Here is a 25,533-nt window from a genome sequence, read left to right on the forward strand (position 1 = left end):
AATTGGAAAGGGATCACTATGCAACATTCTATGCCAGATGTCACTGGAGACGTTGCTCCTGTGTAAGTAATTGTAATATATATTTAAAACAATCTGAAGTCACACAGCAGTCTTAGGAAGTGTTCAAACTGGTATTAGCACTACTTTAAATAAACACAACCATGCTTGTTAATCAACGCAGAGGATTGGGAGTCAACGCAGGGGGTTTCAGAAAACATTGCAGGGTCTGTTGGCTAAAAAACTGACAACACAACACAGCATCTGGCAAAGCACTGAATTGCCAAGATACACATTACTACTACCAATACACATTTCTGGTAGACTCTGAAACTTGACTGTTAAATTATGATTTTTGTTGTTATGGAAGATAAAATAATTTTTGGCGCACTACTTTCCAGAGTTGTTATATAGTTTCTCATAATATTATAAACAGTCATACAGTGTTTTGACATCTAACAAGCTTTAAAACGCATGGATCTTTCACTCCAACCAGCCTTCCTGGGTGATATTTCATGGTCTAATCGGCACGAGGACATGCCTCCACCAAGTTTTTTGAACGCAGTGCTGTTTTCGGTCTGAACACTGTCTTAATCTCCAGAAAATACCTTCTGTCTAATAAGCGGAGTGCATGCGGAGGACACAGAGAGGAGGAGCAGGCAGTCATGGAATTTCCCAGATTCAGGTGCAGTAGGAAAGAGAGCCAAGAGATGATGTGAAGCCAAGAAACAGAGCTATAAAAGGAGGTCCAAAAGGAGGTGAAAGTCAGTCGTTACATGGTTTTCATGTCGACTCTGGTCTCTGTTCTGGTAACAGAATGGGGCTATATTTTGCACCGATCTCTGACACACTCCGGTGGAACTTTTGTATTCTAATTGGTGTCTGTTTTTGTTGATAATAAAAATGTTGGTAAAAGTTCAAGTTTTCTTATCTGGCCCAAGTCTTACACACATACACATTATACAGATGACATTACTACCTCCAGTGCAGAGTCAGTTTGCTATCTGGGTACTCGCTAATAGTGTAACAATTGCGCTTTATCAGACCAGCTGAATGATCAGCCATAAGAGTTGCAACAGTAACTTGTCAATGCTTTGTCCGGTCACCAGCCCCATCAAATAAAACAGTCCCTTCACTCATGGTTTTAATAGTAAACTGTCATAGGAATGACAATTACCGGCAAAAAACATTATATTCTAACCAGAAACATTTAAGAAAACGTAAATTACAAAGCATCTTTTGTATTTCATACAAATAGAAGGTTTTTCAGTAATTTTTAACAAAGCTCCTGTCGCGCTATGACTCACGGGATGTCTGAGGGACGGCCTTTAACACTGATAGGCTAAGGTCCTCAAATTCCGCTGGAAGCCATGAGAAACATACTCATTCTTGTGTCAATCTGAGAAATAAAAAGGCTTTTCGAACTAAAAAATAAGCCGCAAGACTTCAAGTCATGTACACGAAACGTGAAAGAGTTTTTCCTGAACTTTACCATACCATGGCTGTTAGGGAGACTGATGATGATTTGATTTTAGACTACAACATCCTTTTAGTCTAATTGTGTCAGGTCCTTCAAACAGCAGTAAAACATATTTTATGAAAATGTTGATTGAAAATGCAGATAAGCTGATTTCAGAACAGATTGAAAATGTTGTATATATTTTTTCGTGTTGGCAACCACTGTATGACCAGTTATTGAAAATTATAAATGTGAATTTCGTTGAAGACTTGCCATCTTCTTTATGTGATGATACATTGTTGCCTTTAGATAAAAACAATTTGTTGATTATTGATGATTTAATGAATTATGCTAGCAATAACACTGAGGTCCAAGATGTGTTTACAAAATATGTGCATCATAGAAATTTAAGTTGTTCATACCTAGTTCAGAATTTGTTTTTTCAAGGCAAAGTAATCCCTATTAATTTGAATACCAATTATCTTGTTTTGTTTAAAAATCCCGGAGATAAATACCAAGTCATGCTAATGGCTAGACAAATGTTTCCTGGAAAGAGTCATTTTTTTATGGATTGTTTCGACGACGCCACGAGTTTTCCTTACAGTTACTTGATTGATTTTAAAGCTAAGACACCTGATGATGATTTCAGACCTGCCTGTTGTGTATGTGCCTAAGACAAAGTAAATAAACATGTCTGATCGCATTAAAAGAAATCTGTCTTTACTGCAAACTATGCACGGAGCATCTCCATCTCAGAGAGTGAATATTATTAAATCTGTATCACCAGACCTTTTGGTAGCGTTATGCGAAATAGCTTACGATGTTTTAAAAGGTAAAAATCCTTTAAAGAAGACACAGTATCAAAAATTAAAAAAGAAGAAGGCGGGGATTAGACTGCTCGCCAATAAAAAGGTCTGCGCTTCATGAAAAAGCAAAAAATTATTCCATCACATTGTTGAGATTTCTCACCATGGTAAAACAAGGAGAAAAAGACCAGAACACACTAACTTTGTCAATGCCGGTCGCTGAGGATTTTCACTCTTCAGAGCAGAAGAATCAAGAAGGAAGAGACTTTGTTTTTGAAGAAGTTTTAAAAAACCATGCCAAAAAACAGCAGGAATAAAGCTCAGCATATTTTGGATAAAATGTCCTCAAAAAAACATATCTGTATGGACTGAACGTGGGAGTTTAATAACATTACCATTAAACACAAAGGGTCTCGTGTATGATTTGATCACAACGTGTCTGACAGCCAGAGACCTACAGGTTGGGATGAATATCCGCAATCATTGGCTATATTGAATATACCTTCATCAGTTGTACCAAATCAACAGGTCAAAAGAAAAAATGACGAGAAAGACTGGAAAGACTTCTGGAGAATCTTCTCCTCTTATTACTGGACCACCATCTACACCTCTTGTTACCAGAGGGCGTCAATTAGCAAACAATGAATCAAGTCCATTTGTATCTCCTAAAATGCGATAGAGTGATTGGATAACTTTTTAATTGTATATCGTTATCGGTTTTAAATAAATACATAGAGACATAACTAGTGTTTTTATTTATATCTCCATAATAACAAAAAACATTGTCGTACACGTTTCAATCGATAAATCATTTTGATAATGAATGGCACACAACTTCTAATATTATTATACACACTTAAAAGAATCTGATACTTGGACACACTGGTTACAGTCTGCATAATTATTTTGACCACGTGCAACCGAGGGTCGAATTTTTTTCACAAATTTGCACATCATAAAATCATTGCATGACAGTTTATTACTATATTTAGTCATTATATTGTCATAAGATAATCCTCTATCCATATGGTAAAGAAAAAACACACAATGCTGACCGCACACTACAGAACCCACATCTTGCCCCTGTCTAACAGAATGTTGCGTGGACTTATAATTAATGTTGAGAAAGACAGAAAAGGCTTCAGGAAAATGTGAGTATACCGGAGAGTTCCCCAAACTGTTAAAGAATGATCCCACACCCTGCTTGTCAATATAGATAGCGACCCAGTGTTGTCCTCCCAGGTGGGAGGGGTCTGTGTTTACCACCAACATGGCGGGTCTCTTTTTAAGAACTGATTTATATAACTGCTGGTCACTAGCAAATACTCCAAGAAAGACGCCTTGCTTCACTACCTTATCAAGTACTTTTGACAATTCTATCATATTCATACTATGGTTTGTTAAAGTTAGAAAGGCTCAGGTTAAAACAGAACAGACTATAGACATTACAAAATTTGTTGTTTTTAAGATACTTTCCAGTTGCCGAGTACAATTGATGATACTCCCTGATGGCGTTCCCTCTGGTGAAGTTGGGTTGAAAGGGTTTTGAAGGATATTGTTGGCCGTCAACGTATAAACATAAAAACTCTATATCATAATGGGTTACGCGCATAACTACCTGTAAATGCCTCATGATCTACAAATCCTACTACAATAAATTTAGGTATTTGTCCCAAGAATACATTTTCTTGATAACACGAGTGCCAATTGGGACGCTAAAATTTTTAAGACATCTGTCTATGGGGTATTGTAACATTGTCATGTGTTAATGCCTTAGCGTGCACTAGCTTAACAGCTGGAGATATGGTGACTTTCTTTACAAACAGGCTTGCTGTCATAATGTTAACCCGAAAGTCGTCTACAGTGTTGCACATTAAGCAAAGTTTGTTTTTAGCTCTTATGAATTTTATTTTGAGGTCTACGCCATTTATCATTAACTTGTCTTGAATTAGCTCCACTACGCGGCCGTCTTGTTTGTACTCCATTCTTTTAACTAGTCCCTCATTGCGTCCTCCTTAGTATGGGTCTTCTTATTGGTTGTTCGGCTACGCCTCTATGGTGGGAAACTCCCTCTTTCCCCAGGAGGTTGTTTTATTGGTCGGGGGGCCACGGCCGCTATACCCGACCCCTCTTGACATCTGTTCATGACGTTAGTAATAACATCTGTAGCTATGTTTTTAGCAGCTGTCTTTAAATGAGGGGCAACAAATGTAAATCCTTTCTTGAGTAAGGGGAATGCTAATCTAAACAATCCCCTAAAGATACCCCCCTAACCCTGCACCATACTGAGCACCGAGCACGCTGTATCCTGGTAAATCACCACCCGCTTGGGCTGTATAATATGCAACGTACTTGTCCGCATTGTGAGCATATGGATGGTAAATATTTGCTCCTTGTCTAATACTGATATTTTACGGGTCGAAAGTGTAGCTTTATGATCACTTTGCCGTACGTAAAAGGGATATGTTGATTCTGATCTGTCTTGAGAGAAATCTTGATACTATCAATGTGTGTTTTGCAGATCCTCAGGTAGTGTGGTCTGTCATAAGTATTTGTGATCATATGGTTGTTAGGCCCTGATATATGTACTATTCTTAAAAGAGGGACGTAACTATCCCCTACTGTTTGATGATCAACAATATTGGTGTAAACAAATATTATACATCCCTACGTTAACATCGGCAGGATGTGGTGCCAAATATGGCATCTGTGTCAACACTGTTAGTACGTGGCTGAGATCTAAATGTTGCAATTCCCTCGTGAGTTTTAAAAAGCCGCTCCGGGGATAAATCCCAACATTTGTGCAAGTTTTCCTTGAAACGTTAATTCTACGTCTCTCGTTGGTAAAATACTTGCTCTGTTGGTAATGTTGTTATAATCGAGCTCAATGTGACCCATGTCATTCTCGGATAAACAACTGTTTAGTTCAGCTATTGTCTGACATTGTTGTGTAGAATCCCTGTGTTGCTGATAGAACTACCCTCTTGTTGGATTTTTTATCAAACACTACAAATTTTGAGTCTTCTGATGAAAACGATTTCCATGTTTTTGGATATTGTATTTCTGTCAAACCCATCTCGTATGCTGATTTAAAGTGTAAAGGCTCGGATAGTTTCGTTCTAAAGTTTGCTATTGTATTGCTCGGGTAAAATAATGCAGACGAGTTCCTGGGCAGGGTGACAAAAAAAATCCTCTGTATCCATTTATACGTGTGTTTGTAATCTGCTAAGGTAGCTGAATGACCTGTTTTTCCTAAATCCACAAGTTAAATTTATCTGGCCATCCGACCCATTTGACTAACACCATGTCCTGGCCTTGTCTTTCTAGATAAAAATGTTTTCTATTTTAAATGTTTTGTTTTTATCTATATAAACTTTTTGCATCTCTTGCTCATAAAATGTCCCCTGTAATATTTCGCCGTCATAGTCTTAACCTGTAAACAGGAGGGTCCCTTGACACGCATTCCTTTACAGTGAAATGTTCATCAGTATAATTTTGCTCCTAACCTTTTTTAAAAGGGCCATGTAGATTTGAAATTCTTACAGTATCGCCCACCTCATATTTAAAATGAACACTTTTATTTTTTGTTTTATACAAGTTGTTAAATACTAAATAAATACTAATAAATCTTCATTGTCTTTTGTCACATCATTCGGTTTCATTTTAATACTTCAATGATAACTATGATTGTAGGAGGTGACTAAATCCTGCAATATATATCTACGTATCATTTAGAATTATTGGCCGTTAAATAACGCCACATTTTAGATTTCAGAGTCCTGTTAAAGCGCTCTACTACAGATGCCTTTGTCTCATTAGATGTGGTAAAGTGTACGATACTATTCATTTTCATTAACGCCTCGAAATCTTTGTTTAGGAACTCTTTTCCCTCGTCTGTATGAATTTTATGCGGTATTCTACCTTCAGCTAAGATATCTTTAAAGGATGCTGTGACGCATTTACCACTCTTATTTTTTAAACAACGCACCCGTGCTTGTTTTGAAAACAAATCGATACATGTTAATAAATAGCGTGCCACACTCTGATCAGCTAATTAACTCAAAACACCTGCAAAGGCCTTTAAATGGTCTCTCAGTCAAGTTCTGTAGGCTACACAATCATGGGGAAGACTGCTGACTTGACGGCTGTCCCAAAGACGACCATTGACACCTTGCACAAGGAGGGCAAGACACAAGGTCATTGCTAAAGAGGCTGGCTGTTCACAGAGCTCTGTGTCCAAGCACATTAATAGAGAGGCGAAGGGAAGGAAAAGATGTGGTAGAAAAAAGTGTACAAGAAATAGGGATAACCACACGCTGGAGAGGATTGTGAAACAAAAGTCATTCAAAAATGTGGGGGAGATTCACAAAGAGTGGACTGCAGCTGGAGTCAGTGCTTCAAGAACCACCACGCACAGATGTATGCAAGACATGGGTTTCAGCTGTCGCATTCCTTGTGTCAAGCCACTCTTGAACAAGACAGCATCAGAAGCGTCTCGCCTGGGCTAAAGACAAAATGGACTGGACTGCTGCTGAGTGGTCCAAAGTTATGTTTTCTGATGAAAGTAAATTTTGCATTTCCTTTGGAAATTCAAGGTCCCAGAGTCTGGAGGAAGAGAGGAGAGGCACAGAATCCACGTTGCTTGAAGTCCAGTGTAAAGTTTCCACAGTCAGTGATGGTTTGGGGTGCCATGTCATCTGCTGGTGTTGGTCCACTGTGTTTTCTGAGGTCCAAGGTCAACACAGCCGTCTACCAGGAAGTTTTAGAGCACTTCATGCTTCCTGCCGCTGGCCAACTTTATGGAGATGCAGATTTCATTTTCCAACAAGGCTTGGCACCTGCACACAGTGCCAAAGCTAGTACCTGGTTTAAGGACCATGGTATCCCTGTTCTTAGTTGGCCAGCAAACTCGCCTGACCTTAACCCTATAGAAAATCTATGGGGTATTGTGAAGAGGAAGATGCGATACGCCAGACCCAACAATGCAGAAGAGATGAAGGCCACTATGAGAGCAACCTGGGCTCTCATAACACCTGAGCAGTGAGACAGAATGATCGACTCCATGCCACGCCGCATTGCTGCAGTAAGTCAGGAAAAAGGAGCCCCAACTAAGTATTGAGTGCTGTACATGTTCATACTTCTCAGTTGGCCAACATTTCTAAAAATCCTTTTTTTGTATTGGTCTTCAGTAATATTCTAATTTTCGGAGATACTGAATTTGGGATTTTCATTAGTTGTCAGTTTTAATCATCAATTAAATGAAATAAACATTTGAAATATATCAGTCTGTGTGTAATGAATGAATATAGTATCCAAGTTTCACTTTTTGAATGGAATTACTGAAATAAATCAACTTTTTGATGATATTCTAATTATATGACCAGCACCTGTATTCTTCATCACCTCCTCCATGATCTTTGTTACAAAGACTGACGCTTCAACGTCCGTGTTCAAGTATTTTATTTCCAACGACATACGCAACATATCCGTCAGCAACAACATCGACATGTTTTCTGGTTAGCATTAAAACACACAAATCAGTGCTAATAGTACAAAAACAAAACACATGACCCATATGAAACTCATTATCATTCACAGGAAAAACATTTGCTATAATTGAGTAGAGTAGATTTCACATCTGCTTATTATTATTATCATCCGCTGTCATTTGCACCATGGTACGCCATCCAGAGGTCATTCGTCTAACACATTCTGTCTGTTTGTCAAATCTAGAACAACAGTGTCCCATCTGTGTAACATATCGCATTGTTAACAGATTCACACAACAGGGCTCTCATCTTATACACGATGTATCTCTTTTTGGTTTAGTAGACTAGACACATTCCCCATTGTTTTTAGTGTTGTTCCCCCTTCCAGATGTCCAGAGATTCCTTAACTACTGTGCTCACACTGTCCTCCACTCTAACTACCCGTTTAAGCGAAGCAATGAGAAAAGGGTTCCTCAGCCAAATCTGTAGAGCAGCTGCAGCAATGTCTCGAATACTGCATTCACACGTTGGCACTAACCCAAGACCACATAGGACGTACTTTTGAGAATCAGCAAAATTTTTGTTAAAAAGCTTCTGCGTAATTTCGATTTAATGTCCTTTGATATAAAAGAAGGGCAGCGTGTCAATGCACGTGTGAGGTTGTTTTCTGCACCATTCGTCTGTATATGCACACGTTTGTTTAGCTTTTTGCTGCAGTATATCGTATAAATAATACAGTGAGGAAAATAAGTATTTGAACACCCTGCTATTTTGCAAGTTCTCCCACTTAGAAATCATGGAGACATGACATAATCTAAAAAAAAAAAATTCCAGAAATCACAATGTATGATTTTTTAACTATTTATTTGTATTTGTGTTTCCTAATAATATTGTCTAATGAAAGCATATATAAAGGAGAACAGGATTGGTCCTAGCACAGACCCTTGTGGAACTCCATGACTTTGGCGTGCATGGAGGATTCATCGATAACATGTACAAACTGAGATCGATCTGATAAATAGGACTTAAACCAGCTTAGAGCGGTTCCTTTAATCTCAATTAAATTTTCCCATCTCTATATAAGACTAATGGTCAATGGTGTCGAATGCAGCACTAAGATCTAATAAGACAAATACAGAGGCAAGTCCTTTGTTTGATGCAATTAGAAGGTCGTTAGTAATTTTCACCAGTGCTGTCTGCTATGATGAACTCTAAATCCTGACTGAGAATCCTCAAATAAACTGTTGCTATTTAGAAAGTCAGAACTGTTTGGCAACTGCTTTCTCAAGGATCTTAGAGAGAAAGGGAAGGTTATTTGTAGGTCTGTAGTTGGTTAAAAACCCTGGATCAAGAGTTACAGCTGCTTTGAAGGACGCTAGCACATAATCTGTTAATAAAGACAGATTCATTGTATCTAGTAAAGAAGAGGCTATTTGGAGAATATCAACGGGAGCATAGTCGTCTAAATGTCTTGATACAGTATATACACTACAACTACTGTAGTAATATTGCTACAGCTGGTACTTCCACTACCACCACTGCTAGTGTACACAATTGTATTTCTAAGTTACAAGAACTTGCAGTACTCCATAAACTATGAGCACTACTACCAGTAGTCCCCCCCCCCCCCCGGTACAGTTATCTCATAACCTATTGGCTGAATTATAAAAATATATAAGGAAATGTAATAAGTAAGATTTGGTGACTCACGTTCATCAGCATCCTCACCCTGCTCTCCTCTTCATCATTCATTATCCTCTACATCACAGGTTCTGCAGCAGAAATACACAAATATTAAAGGCCCACATTGATCAATAGACAGATACATCCACAGATAGAAAGACTGATGTTCTTACACAGCCTTGTAGAAACTCTTCTGGTTCATCATGTGCTGTCTGAAGATGTTTATGGCTTTAAACACATCCATCTGATCCTGGTATTCCTCTATCACCTTTCTGTACCTGTAACACACACCCACACATGCAAATTTCTCGGAGTTATTAGTTGGAAGAGTGGCAGCTCTGTACGGGATCTACCGGAGACGCCAAAGGGGGGAAGTGTGCCGGCGCACTGGTTCTACTGAGACAGTGGGGTTAGGGTACCAAGCTCCCTTCTAGCCACCTGGTGAATGTCCGCTGTCTGGCCAACAAAATAGATGAACTTCTGCTCCTCAACAGACCTAACTTGGACTTCTGCAGGTCTGCCGCCCTCTGTTTTACCGAATCCTGGGATCATGTCCGTGTGGATCGCGTAACAGAGCTCACGGGGAAAACAAGGGGAGGCAGACTCTGTCTCTATATAAACGAAGGTTGGTGCACAGATGTCACAGTTTTGAAGAAATCATGCAGTCCTCAATTAGAGACATTATTCATAAACTGTAAACCTTTTTACTCACTGCGGGGGGTTTCCTCATTTGTCCTGGTCGCTGTTTAGGCCTGCGTTAGTGAGGCGTTACTACACCCGGCCGACCAGATAGCTAACGTGGAGAAAAAACATCCAGACTCCCTGCTCATTGTTCTTGGGGACTTTAACAGAAAACCTCAGCCATGAACATCCAAAGTATAGACAGCATATTAAGCGTCCCACCAGGAACACTAACATACTAGACCACAGCTACACTTCATTAAGGGAAGCCTATCGCTCTGTTCCCCGTGCAGCCCTGGGACTCCCTGGTCACTGTCCGATTCATCTTATTCCGACATACAGGCAGAAATTGAAATCTGCTAAACCTTTTGTAAAGACTGTGAAAAGATAGGTCAGCGAGTCAAAGCTGGATTTACAGGTCTGCTGTTAGACCAAAGAGGAGACCTACAGAAGTGGGAATACAGTCCTGTATAACCAGACTAGGAACACACTGACTAAAGATATCAAAGCAGCAAAGAGGAGTTATGCTGGAAAGCTAGAAAACAGCTTCACAGCCAGCAACCCTGCGTCAGTGTGGAAAGGCCGGCGGACACTCACTAACTACAAGAGACCATCCTCCAACACTGCTGGTACTCAACAACTGGCTGATGAGCTTACAGGGCTAACAAATCAGTGGATGATGCAGTCAACTTGTGTCTGCATTACATCCTGCAACACCACTACTCTCCGGGGATATATGCAAGGATCCTGTTCGCGGACTTGAGCTCGGCGTTCAACACCATCATCCCGGACATCCTCAGCACCAACTCACCCAGCTCAATATGCCAGCCTCCACCTGTCAGTGGATCACAAACTTCCTGACAGGAGTCAGCAGGTGAGGCCTGGTAACATCACATCCAGCTCCCGTACTATTAGCACTGGCGCCCCAAGGGGTGTGTGTGCTCTCCCCCCTGCTCTTCTCCCTCTACACCAATGACTGCACCTCAGGAGACCCATCTGTCAAACTCCTGAAGTTCGCTGACGACACAACGGTCATTGGCCTCATCCGGGACGTAACGACTCGGCCTACAGAAGGGAGGTTGATCAGCTGGCTGTCTGGTGCAGTCAGAAAAACCTGGAGTTTAACACGCTCAAAACTGTGGAGATGACCGTGGACTTAAGGACGGGCCTCCCCACTCTTCCCCCTATCACCATACTCAACAGCCCTGTGTCTGCTGTGGAATCCTTCTGGTTTCTGGGATCCACTATATCCCAGGACCTAAAGTGGGAGCCCAACACTGACACCATCATCAAGAAGACCCAGCAGAGGATGTACTTCCTGTGCCAGCTCAGGAAGCTCAACCTGCCTAAGGAGCTGCTGATCCACTTCTACACAACCATCATCCAGTTTGTCCTCTGCACCTCCATCACTGTCTGGTTTGGATCTGCCACCAAAAAGTACAGGAGCAGACTACAACAGACAGTCAGGACTGCAGAAAAGATCGTCGGTGCCAACCTGCCTTTAATTCAGGACTTATACATTTCCAGAGTCAGGAAACGGACACAACCTGTTCCAGCTTCTCCCCTCTGGTAGGCGCTACAGAGCACTGTACGCCAAAATCAGACTCAGGAACAGTTTCTTCCCACAAGCTATCACTCTGATGAACAGCTGACTTCTGGCACAGTGTCAGGAACAATTCCTGTGTCATAACCCAGTAACTCTGCCTCTAATCAGCCACCTGTTACTGACTACTTTATTATTTATTCATCATTCTCTGATTCTCCATTTCAGAGCTGTTAATACTGTTCATATTGTTACATTTTCATACAGTATATACTGTATATCAAATCCACCTACTTCAAGTACATAATACCTGCCCATAATACTTATTTATTCCAGCATCCTTTGCACTATGCTCCATTGCACTGTGTACATGTTTGTATGTATGTGCACCTGTATCTCATCCACCTCTGACATGTACGTAATAATAATGGTAATATTAATTTACTCTTGCATCCTTTGCACTCTGCTCATTGCACTATTGTCTCAATCTGTCTATATTGTTTTTATTTATAATGTGTAAATGTGTTCTCTATACAGTAGCATGTGTTTTATTTTATTATTGTATATGTAAGCACATTGTGAGCAATGTACAATCCTGAGTCAAATTCCTCATATGTGCACACATCTGCCAATAAAGTTGATTCTTATTCTGATATGTAAATAGAGCAGTCGCAGTTAGCTTAGCTTAGAGACTGAGAACAGGGAGTTACAGGTAGCCTGACTGACTCGTAGGTAGATTTTGTTACCTTTGGACAATATAAAACTCATTAATTAACACATTATATCTCACTTTTTTCCCCCCAATCTGTACAAAAACCGAAGTCTTAAAACAACAATTTGCTATTTTACAAGGGTTATGGGGCTCTGAGCAGTTGCCAGGTGATCAGTGGAGAATCCAGAAAGTAACTGGTCCTGGTCAAAAAGTAGTAGATAAAGAATCCGCTGGAAAACAGCTTGTTTTTACGCAAGAAAATTAAAACTCTATGCAGCAGACGCAAACCCACTCTTACTTTTAGCCCCAATGTGGATCCTACATTTCCCATAATGCAACTCAATAGTGTCTCTTTGCCATACCTCCATAAGACCATACCACAGGCTTCGTAGTACTACAATATTTTTCTGTCGCAATGGTACTATTCACATAAGTATGTGGTAATATTTCACCACTGTTAGTACAAAACTCCAAACTCATCACACTTGTTGCACAGCCAGTCTTTCATTCAAAGCTTCCCATTGTGCATTCATTTGGATTGTAAACATCATCTCACTTATGCAGCCAGGTTATTTTAAGGTTTTTATTTTTCATTTTTCCCCCTCAAAGATTTCAGTTTGTTTTTCTATTGAATTGTTCACATTATAGGCCACATTAAAAGGTGGAAAAAGTTCTGACATGATTTATCTTTGTCTCATTATTTTACATCATAAGAACATGGCATTTTAACAGGGGTGTGTAGACTTGTTCTATCCACTGTATATTAGTTAATGTACCTGTGTGTCCAGGCAACCTCCTTCAGACTCTCTTCACTCCACTCCTGGTAGATGCTGCCGGCCTTAACCTTGGACCCAGACACCAGCAGGGCACCGGGCTTGAGCTCAGAGAAGAGCTGCTCCCCAGCCAGAAAGTCACGGAGGCAGGCCCGGGCCGACAGAGCCACCAGCCAATAGACCGGCTCCTCCAAAACCACAGAGTGGAAAGACTGCAGGGCGAAGTGAAGCCACTGTGGGGGAGGTGAAATTAAGAGGCTCTGGAGGAGGAGACAATGAAGATTTCTTTAGATGAAAAACTTACATTTAATTCACACACATCTGATTTATTCTGATCAAGGTTCTTAAATGAAGCATTTTTAAAACACAGCCGGTCTGTGTGTCTCACCTGGTTTCTGCTGCTGTAGTGTTTGAGTGTGTCCAGCAGCAGTGATCTCGTGTTCTCATCTGCTTCCTGTACACTACACATCAGGGTCTGCAGGAACAAACAAGACTCTTACATCACCGCCCAGTCACACCAGTTCAACTCAGACTGGGAAATAAAATCACAATTACAGCAGAGAGCAAACATCAAGTCACTCAAATATTTATGATCATGCAAGAGGAAACATAAATCAGCTTGCCCTCCACTATATACACCATGTATTTTTTAAAGTGGTCATATTATGCTTATTTTCAGGTTCTTTATTTTATTTAGAGGTTGTAACAGGACAGCTCTACAAAACACCATATTTTTTTGTCATACTGCACATTGCTGCAGCGCCTCTTTTCAGCCTGTTTTGGCTACTAAATGAAGCATCTCGGAGCATCATATTCGATCTTTGTTGGGAGTTGCACATGCGCAGTACCTAGTTAAGGACTACTAGCTATCAGAAGCAGAGTAGGGTGGGTCCTGAGAAGCCAATCACCACAGCTTCGGTTTAGCTGTACACATTCCCAAACCAGCTTTGCAACCTAGACTGGAGCAAGAGTTTTATAGTGTTAAGTTATTAATTTATAACAAGTTTATCATACGTACCATTTAAACTGTAAACTGTCTCAACATTGCGGTAACAACTTTACTTCTATTGACTGCCAAACGTTCTGTAGGGAGGGTGGGGTTGGGTGGAGGCAGCATAATATGATCTCTTTAAGCAACAAGAAATGTTCGGATGACTCAGTATCTTACCTAACATGGAGTTAAGTAAGTATCTGGTGAGGAAAAGTGCATTTAGAAAGTGTACTTCTGAAAAGCTGTGAGAGAAAGTGTCTGAAAGGAAGAGTAGCACTGTTACAAGTGCCTAGGTGGATGGAGGGCCAGAACCCTGACTTTGAAGCATGAGACTGGGCTTCGTGTCCCATGTGAAAAAAAATAAAAAAAAATAACATGAAATATTTTTATTTAGGCAAGTTACATAAATTGACTTAAGTGATGTTAGTTAACTTAAGTCTTAACTGATGTACATAGTTATTTTAACCCAAACCATGATGTTTTCCTAACCTAGTAGTTTTGTTGCCTAAACCCAACCAAGTACTTTTTGTGCCTAAACCTAACCAAACTGCAACGTTTCATGACTTTAAAAATGTGCCGTTTCAAAACACTAGCTTGTTATTTTGAAAGTCAACCCAGACGTTGCATTTATTGTTGCTAACTTTACCGGAAGTTGTACATTTGTTGTTGTTAAGCATTGCTAACTTGACCGCGGAGCCCTAAACGTCAATAAATGATGAAAAAGGGGTACATAAGTAGTTAAAAGGTGACGACAAAGGGCCTTGACCAAGCGTCAATATGTGACGAGTTGGGAGTGAGAATGTATTGGGTGGAAAGTAACAAATTACATTTACTCGCGTCACTGTAATTGAGTAGTTTTTTGTGTACTTTTTTTAATCTGTAATTTTACTTTTACCCAAGTATGCTGTCTTTAAATTTTGTACTTTGCTACATTTTAAATCACAGCTATTACTGTGTAAAAAATAAATAAATAAATCCCGTTTGTGGGTGGCTCAAAGACAGCACTGACTGGGACTTAGCTTGCTGTGGAAAATCCCCAGCTGCAGAAGCACCAGGGCCGACCATAGACTGTATATAAAAAGGGGCCTCGCGACCAACTCAGCGGAAACTGCTTCCTATCTGAGAGGGCCATCGCCAAGGAAGCAAAATGTCAGGGGCCTACATACTACGCCGCAAGAGAAGGTTTTCAACTCAGCGCAAATCAACTCCGCCCAGCTGATGCGACACCAGCGATATTAATCATGTGCACCTTGCGCTGAGTGCAGACAGTAACGTAACTGGTAGGCTACAGTTTTGCAATATAAACATCTTAAAAATCCACTTTTGATTTGCACTTTGTCAGAGCTGCTGAAGTTAACATGTGGATTGTGGTGGGATTTCTGCCTGATCAGTAGCCTAGTATTTTTGGTCGGTCTAACGGGGATGGGCTATATACCAGCGGATCAATAACATACTGCACAACAGAGTGGAGGCCAGCTAGAATTAAAAATATTATGAATTCTCATTAAATGACGACATTAGTCTTATAACTTGCGATTTTTTTCTGGACATGTCAGAGAACACAGATATGTGGGACACATTCTGAATGTGCAGAAACTTTTAAACATTTATCATTGAGGTGAAAAGGTCCCACGTAGGCCTATTTAAATAAGTTATTTCCCCAAACGGAGACCCAAAAGAGAAGAGAAGGCCAAGCATGTGTACTGACTCAGCAGGGATTGTATTAAATTAGAAAAGTTGATCTACAGGGGAAAACATGTTTAAAAGCAATAGCATACAGAATGCCTGAATTCGATTAAATTTTAATATTTTGAGTTGTCACATACCGCCTGAATATTGTGTTTCGCTTTATATAGATGGAGATGAACCATAAATTGGTGCAGAAATATTCACCAGAATGCAGGAAATTAAGTTTTTAATGCTTAAAATTTCAAATCTCACCTAGGGCTTCAACACAGTCAGGGCTGGCCCTGAGTAGCACATGGATCATGCGTAAAAAAGGAGCATCTGGATTCATCCAGCTAGAGGGAACGATCACGACTGTCCGCAGCGAGGGGGAGTGGACAGAGCGGACGGTCGGTGATCGTTCCTTCTGGCTGGATGAAGCCTGACGCTCCTCGTTTTCCACATCATCCATGATGATACGGAAGATTTAGAAATGAACGGCAAAGATAGCATGTCATGGATTCTTAAGAGGACCCAAAGTCACCTCGTAGTTTGCACCCTGCTTGTACCACAGTTAGTAAAATACGTTTTCATAGTTTAGTAAGAGGCTTTCCTCAAATTAGCATAAAAGACATTGGTGCATGACATTGTTAATGTTGATTAGCAATAGCAACCTGCTGGTAACTAGTTAATAATGCTTAGACCGTTGTTAATAAAAACATTATGCTAACGCCTATGAAGTCACGTTACAATTACCACCAGTTTGAATGTAACCTAAATAGGGATATGACTTCATATACAGTCCCATTTTCCCAATCCAGTGGGGCCCACCACAGTTTCATAATGAAGCAAAAACATTCACAAAACTTCTCATAAGAACATAAAAGGTCTAACATTGTTTTGCGCAATTACTTTTGCAAATGATCTGTCAAACGAACTAATCTGGCTTTGTATTCTCTTTAAATTGCAAAAGACTGCGATTTAATTAAATAAGTATAATAAGAAGGCCAATAAATAGGATATTAAGTCAGTATAAATAAGTTATTTTAGGAGGTTAAAAAAGTAAGTAACTTTTACTCTGAGTAAATTTTAAATGAGCTACTTTTTACATTTACTTGAGTATATTTTTATAACAGTAACTTTACTTAAGTAAAAATTCATCATTGTGACAGTACTTTTACTTTAGTTCAATATGTTAGTACTCTTTCCACATCTGGGCAGAGAGATGAACTGGTAGAAAGACAGAAAAAAACCAACAAACCAGGCAAAATCAAAAACCTCTGACCTCCAGTGTGCCACTGACACTGTGCAGATAGAGCGCCTCCTGCTGGATGAAATAGTTGAAGCAGCGCCGCGTCAGCTGACCAGAATGGAGCTTCTTGAGGAAGGAGGACGAGTGGAGAATCTCCTCCGCCAACAAGTCACTGTTGCCCCACATAACATCAAACAGACTCACACCGGTAACGATGCCTCAGAGACAGAGGGCAAGAAATCATTATCTTACTGTTATGCGACCAACAGGTTCACTGGTTGAAGCTGCCTTTTGGTCATTTCATTAACTACCAACAAAGGCAGTTGCTGCATAGTAGAGAGGACCTGTGTTAAAATCTAGTTTAAAGACATGAATTAAAACTTCAAGAATGACGTCAATAATGAAATGTCATTCTTGAAGTTTTAAGTTTAAGGAGGCTGGTTTTATTTATGGCTGTGTTTAATAGTACTGCATTGTACTGTGTTTACATAGAATGTGAAGCGAGCGTTTTGCACTGCACAAATACAAACATAAGTCAATGCAAAGACGTGAATAGATGCATGCAAGGTTATTATTGTTAACGAAAACGAACGGAATAACAAAAAATAGGTGTGAAAAAACATTGTAGTTAACTGAAATAAAAACGAGCCTTTACAAAAAATGACAACTAACCTAACTAAAAAAATAACTAAAATGATTGTTTTGTCAAAGAGCCTACATAAACATACATTTTGGGTAGATATGAAGCCAGGTGGAACTGATGTTTCGGTGCAATTGGTCTTGCCGGACCGGCAATTCAGCGGTGTGGGCATTGATAAGACGATATGCACCTGTTAACATAGCTATAAGTAGCAGGTGGCAGCGTAGCTGGTAGGGTTTGAACTTGTTTTTTTAATACAACTGTACAAAATAATATAATTGCAGCAACTATTGTTTACTATACTGAGTCGCTGCCTTGGTGATTTTTCCTTTTTTTCCTTCTTCTTTGTTTTCCTGTTTTATTCTTATGGTCTGGTTTAGTGCTCATCCTGATTGTGTGACAAACTTGCCACTAGTATACAGTATCTCACAAAAGTGAGTACAAACCTCACATTTTTGTAAATATTTGATTATATCTTTTCATGTGAAAACACTGAAGAAATTGCTACAATGTCAAGTAGTGAATGTACAATAGTGTAAATTTGCTGTCCCCTCAAAATAACACATCACCCAGCCATTAATGTCTTAACCACTGACAACAAAAGTGAGTACACCCCTAAGTGAAAATGTCAAAATTGGGCCCCTTGCATGGGTTAATGTGTCTGCTGGTTATTAGATTTGCTGCATGTCAGCTAGTGTGGGTTTTATGGGGTCATTGATATCTCAGCCAACCTGTCTCTTTGTGCTTCAAAGATTTAATCGGAGTACCTATTTTCTTTAATTAATAAAGGTTTTGATGATAATATAACTGCTTTCCAGTCATATTTGCCTTCAGTGCATTGGGGACCTGTTGTCTGTGGCTCCAAAGGGGGACTAGACTACCTTCCAATTTCTTAGCTGTGCCAGATTTAGTCTAAGCCCCTTGCCTGGCATCATGCAGCAAAAACTCAAAAAGTCTAAATGAAATGAAAAATACTAATTAAAGCTGCAAGCAGCATTTAGCGGGCCCTCTCACGTGTAGCGCGTCAAGGTGTGAGGCGGCAACGTTGCAGATTCTAGAGCTCTGCCGGTGTAGCTGTGAATTTGCCACACGCTTCGGATGCTGCACAAAGGTGTTAATCATCAGTTCCTGTGTCCCCTTTGTGGCAATAGCACTTAATAGCACTTTGCACTACAACTATAACTGAACATGTAGATGTGTTTGGCACGTACAGTTTGGTGCAGATGTGAGCATGTACACTGAAGATAAAACTGTCATGATCCTGATCTGTTACTGTCTGCCTTCTTGGGTTTTGGGTCTGTTTCTGGTGTAATGTTTAGGTTAATTCTCTGCCTGTTCTGTGTTATTTAGTTTTGATCTGTTATGTGTCTATTATTTTGTCTGCTTGGTGTGTTCTGTGCTTTAGTATTATTTCTGTTAGTTTAAAGCCCCCCTCCAGTGTATTTTGACATTTCTATGATATTTCATATTTTTCCTGAGTAATTACCTTACAATGTTGATTACCCACAATATTTTGACAAATAGCTTAATTTTGTGCTCAAAGTTGCAAAAGTTGCTTAGTTGTTAAAACGGGCGTTTTGTTAAAAAGTGACGTATGACTATAGTAATTCCATAAATCATACGTCATTCTCCAATTTTGTGCAGGCGTACTGTCATGCCTTGTTAAAATACTGTCACTGTTGTGAGCTAGCTAGAAATGTATCATGTCTTTTACATAGAACTTACAGTAGGTATGTCTCTGTGTGTCTGACCGTCGGTTTGTCTTTCTAGTTTAGTTAGCTAAGTTAACTAAGTTGTAGTTAGCTAGCATAGTTATTGCAGAAAGTTACCTAACAGAGGGTCATTTGTGCATGCGGTGTTGGAGGACAGATGACAGAAAACGCATCGCACTTTCACCTGCCACCGTCTTATACAGTCTGCAATGGTATCAGAAGTCTTTACATACAGTTCCACCACGGTAAAGTAAGCGCACCATAAAACGTAGTGGGAGTTATCCCGTGCAGTGCTTTACAGGGCCATAGACTGTTTGATAACAGCTGATTTTCGCACTTTAGTTTCCATCATGGGTAAGTAATAGCTACTCCTGCCAGACAGTAAAGTGTACTAAACTTTACAGTGTAGTGATGTTGACACTCCAGCCGGTCAGTTTTTGGTTGTCATGGTAATTGTTTACATCCGACTATTAACCACACCCCCATTCTCTGAGAAAGAACGTTAACCAAAAATGTCAGTTAAATCTGGCTGGAGGGGGCTTTAACATCTTGTTTGGTACTGGTCTCTGCTGGTATTAGTTTTGCCTTGTTACAACAACTTCCACTTTCATGGTGAATCATCGATTTTGGATGCCATGCCAGGGGAAAAGCCGTTCCACGAAAATTCACCGTTTGTACAACTTTTAATCGTCAGTGGCTTTAGAGAAGACAGAAAATCTGAAGTCGGTCAGACTAAATACCTAGGAGAGTTTGTTAAAGTACGGAGTGTGTAAATCATCCAAAAGTGACCATAAAATTCATAAACTTCCTGTTGGGTTTAGGGCATCGCTCCAAGAGGCTTTTTGGTACGTCTGGACATGATACATGTGTCACAGAAATTCCATACATGTAGGTGAAACGTGCCACGGGGGCTGCTTTTTTAAAGGTCATTTCCTGTTACCAGCATTTGGCGCTATGACCATGGGTGAATGTTGGCATGTACATGTGTTCAGGGCGAGAGATCGTCCGTGCATGCACAGTAAAGTTACAACAACTTCCATATCATGGTGAAGCATGGCACTTCGCTGCCACACCACTGCCAAGCCGTTTCCAGAAATTTCAAGTTTTACACCATGGCCTCATAAATGTGTTATGGGTTTCCTAGGACAGTTTTAAAGTTCATATGTCCAACCTACTAGGACTAGTACATTATAGCGTGAAACGTGTCATTTCCTGTTTCCAGCAGGTGGCACTATGACCTGAATATTGGCATATGGATGTGTTCAGGGTGCAACTCTTATAATGTATCCCAAATTTGATGCAGATGTGAGTATGTAGACTGAAGTTACAATAACTTCCTGTTTTATGGCGAATCAATTTTGGACACCACGAAAACTCACCATTCGCACAACTTTTAATCGTCAATGGGTTTAGACTGTACAGCACAAATCTGAAGTCGGTTGGACTAAATCCATAGGAGTTCATTATAATACAAAGTGAGTAAATCGCCAAAAATGTCCATTAAATCCAAAATGGCCAACTTCCTTTGGGTTTAGGCAATGGCTCCTAGAGGCTTTTTTGTGCATCTGGACATGATATATGTAGCACAGTAATTTCAAACATGTAGTTGAAACTTTGTCCAGGGGCTGCTCTGTAGGGGGCGCTAGCTAGCCATTTTGCCATGCCCATGCATGAAACCCATAAAATACGAACTTTTTTGCCACTCCTGAATTTTGGGCAAAGTTTGGTGAGTTTGAGTATGTTTAGGCCCCCAAAATTGATTTTACTTTTTGTCTTTCAACAGGGTCATCGCACGGTTCGTGCTCGGGCCCTAAAAAAAAAAAAATCCCTTCAGTTTTGTCAAACTTCAATATCCAAAGTCAAAAATGGCCCAACAGTAATTTCTTTGCCATATGTACTGGGATGCTACAACCACCAGTTAACTTTTACCTGGTTTCCTGTCGCTGGGGAGGACTTTAGAAAGGGTGCTGAAGATAAACAGAGGAGGTTACAAACAAGCACTTGATGTTTGAGTTAACACACAATAACAGTGTTATTCAAGAACATATTCAGACACATGTGGTCAATCATCAGGACTGCCACTGCTCCAGATCTGTTCATCTTTTCATCTTCAATTATTGGAAATATTGTGATCTTTCCATGGCATCTAATAAAACATTTTGGGTTTACCTGAAAACTTGTTGTTGCTGGAAATCTTTAAGCACGCAGCGATTATCAGTTTGACAAGGCCGTGACACCCACTGTCTCTCATAAACCCCTCACAGTACAGTGTACTTATTCTGTAAACTTTTACACATCGCCACATAAATATGTTGCATATCCCTGCACAAACTGTTATTTAAATAACATACTGTACATATTCTTTATACTTGTTAATAATATTTTCTATACTATACACACACACTTGTTAAAAATTTTCTATTTTATTAACAATGTAATATTTTTTGTATGTTTACTGACTACCTACTTTATCTTTCATTATACCTTCATTTGGCAGACGCTTTAATCCAAAGCGACTTACATTTGAGAAACAACATACAAGCGTCAACAAAGGAATTAAATACAGCACGAGATCTACAACTTTTTTTTAAATCTGATACTCAACAGATTTTGTGTCACTTAAAGTAAATAACCGGAACACTTCCTCCAATATTGTTTTCAGACTTTAGCCTACCTCCTTGTGGTGGAGCAGATGTAGAACCTGAGCTCTCTACAGGGGGTGCTGTGCAGCTTTCCACCTGAAACACACACTGGAAAGTAAAAGGCTACGCAACAACAAGTTGTGATACATAATTGTTTCATTGTAAAATAATCTATTTATCCATTCATTCCTTGTTTTTTCTTTTACTTTTTGGTTCCATTTCCAGGCAAGCCCCACCCTCGCTGGTATTTCCCTGCCTCTGATTGGTCCAATCACTCATCCTGAAGGGCAAGTCGTCGCTCCAAAACCAAGAGCCATTCTTCAGACAGAAAAACAAAGAGACAGGTGTGACTTTGAGATCTGGGTAATTGTGATAGTATTTCTCACGGTTATTAAAATGTTTAAAAACCAAACAATAAATCAATAATGGAGAAAATGATCAGCAGATTAATCCATAACAAAAATCCTGATATAAGAACAAGAGCACAGCACGCTGACACAGACACCATACCTGCTGTTCCTGGTATCCACCCAGCCACACAGGTGTGTGTGTGTTTGCTAGCAGACGGACAAACTGCCTCTCCTCTGGTGTGTGAAGCGACGCCAGTTTACCAGCAGCCTGAGAGCACAATAACTAACACACACACACACACACACACACACACATTAAACCACATTGAAGCCATGTATTGAATTTTCTGTTTTATAAATTTAAATGTGTTTTATCTTCAGTTTACATCGGCATCGCTCCAGGAGCTCCACACAGGGTAGAAAGCGAAGCATCTCTGCCCAAACAGGAGCCACCGAGATGGGCATGAAAAGACCTGCTCCGTCCCTGCTGACACGTTATTTAATTATTAAGTTTGAAAAGGCCATTTGAATGACATATTTATTCATTATAATGAACAAACCCACTGTGGAGACAAGAAACATCATCATTATAATTTCACAGACAGGAATCTCCATCTTACTGTTTTTCTTACCTGAAGATGACAGTGAAGCAGACGTCTCAGTCAGGAGGACAGTCAAGACGAGAGGAACTAACACACACACCATAATTTACCTGTAACACATACATACAAATATTAAATTATAGCAGTGACACATTTTAACTTTATTTTATCCTCTGGTGTTTTATGATCCCTGTGTTTTAATGCACCTAGGGTGTTTCACATCGACGCTGAAGGGTACCTTTTGTGCCCCGAGATAAAAATGGCCTGAAACTTGACATGTTTGACAAGAGTCCTGCCCAGAACACATCTACAAGCAAATATTCACTCATAGTCATAGTAACACTCCCATAGACATACATTCATTTTATAACTCCGTAACTACGTCTATTTATTCACCACAGGACCCCGACGCCAGGTCAACTTGCAAGGGGCGTGGCTGTTGCTGGGAGGCTTAGACCCTGCTTACAACTGCTTGCAGTTCTAGTTTTTATTCGTTTTTGTAAAGCACTTTGTAACCTTTTAAAGAAAAGTGCTGCATAAATATAGTTTAGTAATATATTATAAAAGAAGATGAGGAGATAAGTCAGAAACAAAAGCAGCATGGGGGAGAACTGAATGGGCAGGAGCACAGAAAGTCTTAATCCAGTGTGGATGTTGTAATGGGAATTATAACAAATTGCATAAAACCCTGGACTAATGGGAGACTAATGTGTGATGTGGCACATCTGTATAAAAGTAACCGTCAAAATATCTCTGTTATCCAGACTTCAGGGACAATGTGTCTCTGTTGGATGATATGATTGACCCTAAAACTGGATAAATAACTCACTCAGCTCTCCTCACTCATTTGAGCATACATGTATACGATGTATGTGTTAGGAATGTGGTTTTGTGTTCGTGTGATCCTGTTTAATTAAGTCTGTTTCTGGTTCTATGTAGCCTTTATTATTATTCCTCCGCATCTTCAAATTACTTAGTATCTGTCTTGTCTTGTATTTTAGTTCCTAGTTTGGTGTCTTGGCTCTTACTCCTGTACCTTAGTTCATGTTTTTAGTGTTTACTCCTGGTCTGTGTACTTATGTGTTGTTTTGCCCATGTCTGCTCTGAGTTCTGTTTTATCTTTGCTTCAGTCTGTGTTCCTTGTTATTAGTGTATTCGTGATCTGTCTGCTTGTGTCTGGATTAGTTTGTTGTTTTTATTATTCTGATCTGTTACTATTTACTTTGATATGGTCCATGTTTAGTGTTCAACTTGTGTTATGTCTGTTCCCCTCCAGTAATCTGCCTGCCAGCCACTCTGTTTTCCCCTTCTGTTTCTCTGCCTGCCTCATTAGTCCTGGTCCCGGTCACCTGTGTTGCTCCCGCCCTGCTCATTAGCCCCTGTGTATAGATATTTAGTGTTTGTTAATTTCTTATCTGGTCCTTGTTGTTGTTTAGTGTTCTGCCCTGTCCCTGCGTTTCTGGATACCCTGCCTTTGCTTACCTTGCAAGGCTCGCGCACTGCTGTCATCTATAAGAACCTGATGGCTGGCAACACTCTTTTTGGTGAGTAAGCAATTCAAGTGAAACAATGCTTGCTACTAAACAGGGTGTGCGTGACAGACGTGTCAACAGGTCAGTCCTGGAGCCGCTGGCTGTGTGAATCGACAAAACTTTGGTCTAAGCCTCAAGAGGAAATAAGTTCTACTTTAAAGAAGTAATTTTAAAATTTATATAGCTTTAAATGATAATAGTACTTTATCCTTAAAGTAGATTACTGTTTAGTAATATTAGTAAAATACTGAATTATGATTTGTTAGTACTGCACCTACTGTAAGTCAAAGTAACAAAATACCACTGAAGTATAAAAATGTGTAATCTTTCACTTCATCTTTTACATATTAGAATAAATAGTTTTGACTTGGAGTGCAAAACAGAATTTCCTTTCAAATGTTTGTATTAAAATCTAATAGTCTAAAAATACAGCCACTTTTACATGTGAAATCCTAAATGTCCAACTAACAATGGAAGTCCACTTTATCTAGACTACAATGAGCCTTGAACAAGACAGAAGTTGTTAACGTCATAAAATATGCACATTGATTTAAATTCAAAGATTATAAAACTGAGAACACTTAATTTGCATGTTTTACTTTAAAAAGCAGCTCTTACCTGCTGTGAGATGAAAGCTGACTCTCCACTGTGATGTCTTGCTGTTCTGTCCTACATGAAATGAGGAATTCCTTGTGATGTATCAAAGTACATGCAAATACTTTATCCATAGATGGAATGATAGGTACTTACATACAATAAAAAAAGCAGGGGCAGCTTTAAGCATCTGCAAGCTCATTTCAAGGCCCTACATAAGAGAAAACAAAGTGAGGATATAACTTGGCCTGCAATAATTTATTCTTAAACTTTAATGCACTGTCTGCATTTTGTTGGTCACTTTAAACGACCAGGAACAAACTGTGCTTAAATATATCAAACCTGTTGGGTAGGTTGGAACAGAAATGATGCCAGCCATGTGTCTATGGTCGGTCTTCTCACTCATGCTC

General features: G+C 39.7%; 1 protein-coding gene across 3 annotated transcripts in view; it reads right to left on the reverse strand.

Moving 5' to 3' along the window:
• The window catches only part of LOC119913259, a 29,256-nt gene extending 3,956 nt beyond the window's left edge, over positions 1-25,300 (reverse strand). Inside the window, exons 1-13 of one of the 3 annotated variants that reach the window (XM_038732653.1) lie at positions 25,284-25,300; positions 25,148-25,198; positions 23,028-23,107; positions 22,782-22,882; positions 22,556-22,678; positions 22,252-22,363; positions 22,078-22,141; positions 21,333-21,370; positions 17,085-17,269; positions 13,532-13,618; positions 13,147-13,403; positions 9,608-9,712; positions 9,462-9,523 (exon numbers count right to left, since the gene is read on the reverse strand). In XM_038732653.1, the coding sequence (XP_038588581.1) occupies positions 9,496-9,523; positions 9,608-9,712; positions 13,147-13,403; positions 13,532-13,618; positions 17,085-17,269; positions 21,333-21,370; positions 22,078-22,141; positions 22,252-22,363; positions 22,556-22,678; positions 22,782-22,882; positions 23,028-23,100 (1,173 nt within the window). In that variant the 5' untranslated portion in view covers positions 23,101-23,107; positions 25,148-25,198; positions 25,284-25,300 and the 3' untranslated portion in view covers positions 9,462-9,495. Of the gene's footprint in view, positions 1-9,461; positions 9,524-9,607; positions 9,713-13,146; positions 13,404-13,531; positions 13,619-17,084; positions 17,270-21,332; positions 21,371-22,077; positions 22,142-22,251; positions 22,364-22,555; positions 22,679-22,781; positions 22,883-23,027; positions 23,108-25,147; positions 25,199-25,279 lie in introns of all 3 variants that reach the window. The other 2 variants (XM_038732654.1, XM_038732652.1) reach the window with 2 other exon arrangements.
• Positions 25,301-25,533: the final 233 nt, after the last annotated feature.

Source organism: Micropterus salmoides, unplaced genomic scaffold, assembly GCF_014851395.1.
Source record: "Micropterus salmoides isolate LMB-PRFRI ecotype aquatic unplaced genomic scaffold, ASM1485139v1 Ms_hic_scaffold_2, whole genome shotgun sequence".
NCBI classification, from domain to species: Eukaryota; Metazoa; Chordata; class Actinopteri; order Centrarchiformes; family Centrarchidae; genus Micropterus; species Micropterus salmoides.